The sequence below is a fragment of the Mesitornis unicolor genome, unplaced genomic scaffold (genome assembly GCF_000695765.1).
Source record: "Mesitornis unicolor isolate BGI_N332 unplaced genomic scaffold, ASM69576v1 scaffold1311, whole genome shotgun sequence".
In the NCBI taxonomy this organism is placed as follows: domain Eukaryota; kingdom Metazoa; phylum Chordata; class Aves; order Mesitornithiformes; family Mesitornithidae; genus Mesitornis; species Mesitornis unicolor.
This window is the reverse complement of record NW_010164249.1, coordinates 61,175-70,211: the sequence shown is the minus strand read 5'-3', so window position 1 is coordinate 70,211 and position 9,037 is coordinate 61,175. Positions and strand designations below refer to the sequence as shown.

Genomic DNA, 9,037 nt, shown 5'->3' with positions numbered 1-9,037 from the left:
TAGGATTTTATGTTATAATCCGAATGCTATGTTTTGTGCTATATTCAAATATTTATTGTACTGATGTAGTGCCATTTTAATGCTGAGTACAGCTGAATGTGCTATTAGAACATATGAAATGGCTGTTGTGCATGGGGTGAGAAGAGTTACGGTATCACCAGTCTCTTTTTGTCTTGTTTCTAAGTATACATTTATAAGACATTGCCTTAAAAGTAGCATGGTCCAGGCAAAAGATTCTTTTTAGGTACATTTAATATTTAATTTTTTATTAATGATTAACTGAATTTCTTTTTGCAGCCTCACAAGAAAAAGAAACCCTTCATAGACAAGAAGAAAGCGGTAACATTTCACTTAGTGCACAGAAGTCAGAGGGATCCACTTGCTGCTGATGATACTGCACCCCAGAGAGTTCTGCTGCCTACACAGAAAGTAAATACTCACATTTAATATTGAGGTTCATTCAGATAAGAAATGCTGCAGGAACAAAAAGTGGATATGCAATTGTACAATTCAAAACCACAGCCTGAGAGAAGGTAGCTTTTACTCCAGTTTATTAAAAAGAAGGGGATCTTGTAGGGAATTTGATGATTATGAGATATTACTTGAGTTGAAGAATTACTAACTGGCATTAGGGACTGGTATTAAACCTGGTGTTAAAAAAAACAACAGCAAGGATTTCCTGACCCACCCTGAAAAAACTGGCTTTGTTAGTTATGCTGCTTATGGAAAAAGTTTAAGGTCCTGCTCAGACAGCACCCAGACACCGAACCAGTTTGTTACACTCTTCTGATTGGCTGCGCATTAGGGTCATGAGTGGAGAAAGGACTACAGGGACTTGAGAATTCAGGCATCTCAATAGATTAGTTACTTTTCTTTTTGCTAGTAAGTTTTAGATGAACTTAAGTAACTAAACGTATTTCTTTTTACAATTCCAAGGGGCATGAGGAGCAAAGGAGAGAAGAGCAGCGGAAGTATGGAGTCTTCTTTGATGATGACTATGACTATTTGCAGCATCTAAAAGAAGCCTCTGGTCCCTCTGAGCTTGTCCCTGCTGTGCATGGACAGCAAAGCAGAATTGTTGTCACAAGTGAGGGACGCATAGAAGATGAAATCCAGCAAATTCCAGTAAGTAGTATTTTTGCTAATAATAACCTTATGCTGTACTTTGGAGTTTAGCATCCTGTAGACCTATTAACCATATACAACAGGTGTTATCATGACTGTGGCCTATATATGTATAGAATCCCCTTGACCCACAATCAGGCTTTCCTACAAGTTAAAACAAAAGTTGACAAGCCACAGTTTATTGATGAACAGCATTTTACTAGCACAGTGTACACTTTGTGTACCTCTGGCAAACTTTTCTTGACAGAGGTGGCTTAGAAAGGTATTTGTTTGAACAAGTCTTGTTTTTCTGGGGTTGGCATTTGTTTTTTATGGTTTTTAGAACTTTTGATTGCTCTGAGAGTTATGAATGTACCATGTTGTTTTACCAGTACACCATGTTTTTGAAGCAGAATGTAACAGAACCCAGGGGGAATAACACCAAACTTTTCAATTGCTGGCATAACTTGTAGAATTTCATGGTGCTAGATCATGTTGGAGTGGAAAATGAATAAGTAATTTCATGCAATGATGTATGCAATTGCCAGTCAGTCACTTTTATTTGGGGGAGTTTGGTTTAACTAGATACTGTGATTTTAGTCAAAGCTGATGTTCTTAGCCAGAAATACCTTTCGGGTACAGTTAGTGATACTACGTAATATTAAAAGTTTTATTTTGGATGTGCATTTTAGTAAGCTTTTAATGAGGTTTTCAATAAAGGGGTAATTTCAAATATGTGTAAGGGTTCTGCAAAACAAACAAAGCAAATATGGATTTCATTGTGGCTGCTGTACAACCATTCTTTAAAAAGCTTTGGAGATACAAAAATACTGTCTCTGTACCTGGAGAATATTGACGTGAGAACATTTTACCTAGCTTTCATTGCATAACTTTGAAAATTTAGCAGCAGTAAAGCAGTACTTGTCTTAATATGTAAGTAGCACTCACAGTTTCTTTTGGTCACATGATTAGCTGCACATTTTTGTTAATGTGAGGTCAGATCAGAAACTGAGAACAAATATATTGTGATGTTGGGTTTTTGTTTCTTTTCCTAAGGCTCCATCTATTAAATTGCCTTCCTCAGTATTTGCCACAGAGTTTGAAGAGGATGTGGGCTTGTTAAATAAAGCTGCTCCTGTTTCAGGTATCATGAAATCTTTTACCTTTCTGTAATGTGAGTTGCCATCTAGGTGCTAGATGGTAATTATGGCTTCAATTACAGTGTCATGTTAGTTTTGGTTTAGAACAGTCTCAATAACAGACATCAAGAATTATCTATGAGACCTGTGCTTCAATTTGACACCTATTTCTGTGATTCACTAATAGCTTTTTAGCTTTTTTTTTGAGGGGAGGGGGGAGGGGAGGAGGTGAGAGTGCGGGGGAGGAATCCATGAGCTCTAATGGATTCTACAAACTAATAACGAGGGCAACTGTATTGATTTGTTATTCTATCTGAATCCAAGTCTGGAACTGCATTTTCACTCTCAAACTTTCTCTTCTTTTCAAATGCAGAGGGATGTTTACTTTCCTTCATTAGTACTATTTCAGTGCTACAGACTGTAAATATGCTTTTGTTATGTATCCAAGTTTGGACTGAACATTCATTTTGCAGCTATTTTAACATTTTATAACAGGAATTAATTGTGGTAGTTCTCTCTGTCCTGACAGGAGGACACTTAGGACACTTCTATTAATTACAGTAGAGAAACAGTTTCTGACCTTTTGTAATGTAGGAAACTTTGGAGGGTGGGTGCTAGAGTTTGTTGATACCCAGTACTCTAACTTTGATATCTTTTCTTCTACAATATTCTAAATAAAATATATTAAAGTACATTCCTCAGAGGTCTTAAGCTTCCAAAAGTGTTGTTTTATGGATGAGGAAAATTGTCAAGAGGCTGGTAACTTGCCCTGGCTTGTATCAAATCTACAAATATTACTGAGGAATTTTGTGATTCTTAGATTTAATCTTTCCTTAGTGCAAATTAACAGTCTAGTTGGATTGTTTTTTATCCAGGAAAGTAGCTTCCTAATGTCAGAGAAACCTAAGTGTTTACACTGTGGTTTTGTTGTTTCTTTTTCTTTTTTCTTTTTTTTTTTAAACTTTCTAGGACCACGGCTAGATTTTGACCCTGATATTGTTGCAGCGCTTGATGATGATTTTGACTTTGACAATCCAGAAAATATTCTGGAAGACGATTTTGTTCTACAAGCAAATGAACCACAGAAAGGGTACATAGAGCTTTGTAGAACTGTTTGTCATATATAAATAGGAATGATGCTATTTTTTATTTCATGTGTTATTGTTGCAGGAATCAAGAGTGATTTCAGTTTTAAAACTGAAATACGTGTAGTAAAGGAAAAAAGGTGATACCTCATGTTATGTGGGTAATAGCTTACAAAATCAAATTTTCATGTGTTATCCAAGAGATGGGTTTCCGGTGTTAAATTTGAGCTCATGGATTACAGGTATATGCTTATATATGCAGTGTATGGAATAACGAGATTCTTGAACTATTTAAAACTTTACCATCTATCATATTTAAAGTACACAAGTAATGATATTGATGAAGACTAATGGGTGTTTCCAGAACCTTTACAAATGCATGAGTGATAACCCACTTCATATTACTACTTCAGGTTTTGGTATCATTCTCATAATTTTATGAACAATGAGAAATTTTTCTAGTTTAATATTAAAGAATGCAGCTGGTATTTTTGTTTTTCCACTTTCACATGTATAACTGAATGTAGACATAACCTCTCTCAGAAATGTTTTCAGCTTTCAGACAAAAGTAGTAGTATGCTGACTTTAGCAACACTGTTACTGCTAAACTTGTTTTACTTTTACTAGCTTGAAAATAATAACTTTTTCTCTTTGCCTTTCAAGATTTAAATCTATTCTTGCCACGTTGTTTTAGATAACCCAAGATTGATCATAGCTGAGGAAAGGTCCATGTATTACTCTAAAACTGCTTCATACTTCTGTTCAGGGGATCAGATGCTGAAGTTGAAGATGAATGGGAAGATATGGAGGATGATAGTGATGAAGAGGATAGTTGCAGTAATGATAAAAACTATGATTCAGAAGGTCCTTTATCAGATGATGAGATTAATGGGCAGACAAAAGAATTCCTTTTTATGCAAGAAGAAACCAGGAGTCGATTCACAGAATATTCTATGACATCTTCGGTGATACGAAGAAATGAGCAGTTAACCCTGTTGGATGACAGATTTGAGAAGGTGAGGCAGTTCAGGACTGTAGCTGTTAAACATAAGGGGGTTAAATGCTTCTTTGTCTCTTGATCTCATCTCATGAGGTGGTGTCCTGTATGCCTCTGCAAATTCTTAGTGCCTTCAGTAGTCAAAGCATGAAACAGTTAAGAGGCTTGCGTTAAATAATTATAGTGTTAATTGCTATTAAAACGCCTAACACTGATATAGTTAAAATTATTCCAGCCACTGTAATGAGCATTCATAGTTGGTGTCACACTTCTGTCTGAGAGGCTCAGTTCAACACAGCAAATCATTTACATGTGCCTGGTAAAGACTCACTTCTTTCACCCTTTCTCCCCAAGTACATATTCATGAAATTATGTCAGAGCAGTGGAAACATGGTGTACCTACCTTTTGTCCTGAGTAGTGACAGGCTTTTTAACGTACAGATTGAAATAATGTGTCAGAATAAGAAACATTTTTGAGATGCTGATTTATATGTTATTAAAAGATAACTCTGTGACTCCCCTGCTGAAATAATTGTGACATTAAGGAGGAAATCTTACTGCAGATGTGTTTGGCAGTTGTTCAGCAAATGAGAGGGGAGAGGAGAAAGGGGCAAATAAAAAGACACGTGTAGATACTCTTTAAGCTCTCAAGAATTTGCACAACAAATGTGATCTAATTGCAGATATCTACTTCTTCATTTTAGTTTTTTGAACAATTTGATGAAGATGAAATTGGAGCCTTGGATAATGTGGAGTTAGAAGGCTACATTAACACAGACAACGCTCGTTTGCAGGAAGTCCTGAATGATTACTACAAAGAGAAAGCAAAGAAGTATGTATTCCCGAAAGTACTGCTTCACATAAGTAGTTATGTAATCCTGTGTTTATATAGAAAGTTTCGGTATGTTGTTTCCAGTTCATGTGCTCAAAGATTACATCGCACAAAAAACCAGCTACGTATGAGTGTTACCAGTTTTTCTTATGTTACTGAGTGTCAGTCCTAACTTACGATATTATAAAACTAAGTGGAGGCATTTTGTTAATTTCTATGAAATTATGCTCCTTTTGTGTAATTGTATTGAATTCAGTGTAAGTAATATCTAGAGGCATTTTTCCTTTCCCTTTTTAGTGTAAGTTACCTTGGCCAAGTATATTCTGTCTTGCAGCTGATTCCACTAGCTACATGATAATACATTTGCAGGCAACAGTTGCATGGGTACCACTGTTTGGAACACTGCAAAAATCTGTGCTTATAAGGCAACTACATGTAGTTAAGGCTGTGTTTCCACGGTATATTCACTTTGTCTTAAAGCAGGTGATACTGTCTCAGAGTTAAATGGGTAAATGTTCTCATGTTGGTCTTGCGTTTCCTGATTGAAAGGAATGGTAATGTGTGCCTTGTAGTGAAAGAACACTGGTCACTATTAGGGTACATAATCACCTCTAGAGCTGCCTTGCTTGGAGAATGGAAAGCATATTCTCTTCTCTTCCTGCCCTCCAGTCACAAATGTTTTGTGCCACATAATTTTTAAATGTGGAAATACTTCTTTTTTCACTATGTCTCTTGTCCTAATGGTTTAGTTTATTTTGGGGATGCTTGCTTAAGGAAACTTATTTTTGCTGCAAGTTTCATTTGGAATGGCTTTGTTTGGTTTGGGGTTTTACTGAGGGGAGACTGGGTTTACATAATTACACATTTTTCAATAAAAGATTTTTTTTTTTTCCTTCTCTGGACTTCAAAGTTGTGTAAAGTTGGATACTCTTGAACCCTGTGAAGATTTAGACTCTCCTCTGAATGAAGACAGTGATGAAGAAAAAGAAGACATAGTAAGCGTGGTTGTTGAGGAACCAAAAGAGAAGTGGGATTGCGAATCCATTTTGAGTAAGTATTTTGGAGTTTGCTTGTTTGTTCCTAGGATTTCAAAGTAAACAACAGGTGATCTCAGAACTTTTCTAACAATGCTTTAGGTAAATTGGTTTATACTTCTAGAGCACAACAGCAGAAATTATTGCTAGATAAAACTACTGCTTTTGTGTGGATAACTTAATTCTTGCAATTTTATATCTTCAGAGACTAAGTAGTAGTACAATTCATAATAAATTTACCTAATTTCTATGTGCAACTCTTTCTTCACTACCTTTTTTTTTTTCCTCTTCTTTAGGTACATACTCAAACTTATATAATCACCCCACACTTATTAAGGAGCCATCAAAGGTAAAATTATTAAATTTATTCTGAGTAACAACTTGGCCTGGGAAAATTTGACAGAAGTGGTTGTTTTTTGAATGTATATCTGTTTTTAAAAGGAGAGAGCAGACAAGGGGATTGTGGTGGTGTTAGCCTCTGGTATTACATTTTCACTGAAGAAGAGTTTGGATATATTTTTTTCTATTAGAAGGACAATTCAGGAAGTTCCACGTTTCTGTAACAGCTAGGCAGAAATGCAGAGAGCAGAGAACTTAACTTCTTCTCTGTGATACACCTTTGTGTAATCTGTGTCTCACAACCATATACTTGATTTTAACCTTTTCCTGGAGATAGGCTTGTATTTCTCTTCTACAGTTTGAAACAATTTATTCAAGTTCTTTGGCTTTCCAGACGTTCCCCATCATTAGGGCACAGCTTGATGTTCCAGATGTGTGAGATATTGAAAGGAAACCTTTTTCTTGAAAGCTTATAAAGGAATATTAAGTGCCTACATGAGTTCTTTTTTTTTTTAAGTCATATTTAAATAAAAGGGAAAAGAATCTTCTTCTTGTGCTGGGAGGCCAGGTTCTGCTCACAGCTGTGTTTGATTTTTTTATTTTGGGATTAATGTGCATTTTTCTGAGGGAAGAAAATAGGTAGCTTATGTGTTTATTATTGTTAAATCTGAATCTTACATTTTTTATACTGATAAGTCAATGCAATCTGCACTTCTTGGAGAGAAAGCTAGGGACCGTTAATACATATATGCTCTCTATTTTAGCCCAAACCAATAAAAATTTCCCAGAAGACCGGAATTCCTCTACATATCTTGCCTCAGAAAGGTCCTACTGCTAAGCAGGTTGAACGCATGCAAATGATTAATGGCAGTGACCTGCCAAGAGCATCAACGCAGCCTCGTTCCAAAGATGAGAGCAAAGAGGATCGCAAAGCTAGAAAACAGGCAATAAAAGAAGAGCGAAAGGTATGCTCTATTTTAAATAAAACCCTGCAAAAACATGGTATCTTATCTGAATTCTGTCTTACAAACTTCTTTTAATGCTCATTGTGTCTGGAAATTAATGGGGAAAACTTGCTAGTCTCAAAGGACTAATTTTTGCTTCTTTAAAAAAAATTGACTGGAAAGAAAGCCTCATAATTTTGTCATCCTAATATCCTGTATGGAAATTCTGGTCTGTTAATGTGGCCACTATTACATATATAACTTCAGAAGGAGCCCTTCTATTTCCTTATTATCTAGGGAAGCAAAGAAAACAGTTATGATGTTTCAGATCACTCGAAGTAAAAGGTCTCTGAAAGAAACATGGAAAAATCTAATTGGCCACAATGTTGTACTAGTTGATTTATTTAGGAACAGCAATTGTCAGCATATTGGAAGCTTCAGCTAATTAAAGATTATAATCCTGGTGGTACACATAATTTGACTACTATTAATTAGTGTCATAAATAATATTATTGTCCAGATTGCTGCTCTTTTCATTATCTAGAACTGTAATTAGACTGGTTTTGTTTTGCATGTTATGCCTATTTTGCAAACTTGTAATTATTTTTATGCACAGGAACGCAGAATGGAGAGGAAAGCCAATAAACTAGCCTTCAGGTTGGAGAAAACAAGGCAAGAAAAAGAGTTGCTTAATCTGAAACAGAACGTTCAAGGACTGAAGCTGTCTTGATGAAACTGAGAAACTTATTGTGGAGACTTCCTTAAGTTTTCATTTGCATTGAGAAGGCAATTGCTAACTCAAAGCTTTGCCAGTCATGCAAAGTGGGTTATCCACATTTTACTGTAACAAGAAGCAGTAACTTGTCATTCTTTCTGAAATTAAGTTATACATAAAGCAATGTATTAGCAATGTCTATTCTGTCATGAGTGACATGGGAGCTGTTGCAAAGTTTCAGCACAGTAGAAATGTATTAAAATTATAAAAATTATTTTTCTTACAGGCTATCACTGGACAAAGTTTTATATATATATATTTGTTGAATGTATTCAACAAATTGGCAGAATCCTACAGATTTGATCTGATTAGATTCTTCTATTAAATTATTACAGTTTACAAAGCAACGTATCCGTTTATGTCTTCTCTATACTGATGGCTAAATATAGTGCCTTGATATAGCACAGTTTTGTAAGTCAAGGAGTTTTCACCCACTCCTTAGTTCTTTTCTGGGTTGGTTATTTTTTTGGTACTATTATGGAAGTTGTAAAGTAACTTTTTGTCAACAGAGGTGTCTGAAAAGCTGTCGTGTAGCTGGACATCCCTGTTACCTAACCTGAGTTTTAAATTTCTTTGCAAATAAAATCTGTCACAAGTGTTGCAGTTGTGGTAGTCAGTGGCCCTTACTGTTGCCGTTGAAATTAGCTTTGCTGAAAGTACTCGGTCTGAAGAGTATGGCGAACAAAACAGCAGATACTTAGGAAAATACTGCATGTTGCAGATCGCCGTTGTCTTGATTTTCCTGAAATACTGTTCTTGCATCATTTGCTTATATACAAAGTTATGAC

At 35.7% G+C, this 9,037-nt stretch overlaps 1 protein-coding gene across 1 annotated transcript; it reads left to right on the top strand.

The window, feature by feature from the left end:
* Positions 1-297: 297 nt before the first annotated feature.
* On the top strand, positions 298-8,592 carry LTV1 (LTV1 ribosome biogenesis factor; the record flags this gene model as incomplete). Its single annotated transcript, XM_010194228.1, has 10 exons — positions 298-429; positions 937-1,125; positions 2,161-2,248; positions 3,213-3,333; positions 4,095-4,344; positions 5,030-5,157; positions 6,068-6,207; positions 6,488-6,540; positions 7,295-7,495; positions 8,091-8,592. Coding segments are annotated over 10 exons (1,416 nt in total), but the record flags the coding sequence as incomplete, so codon positions are not given.
* Between the last annotated feature and the right edge of the window lie 445 nt (positions 8,593-9,037).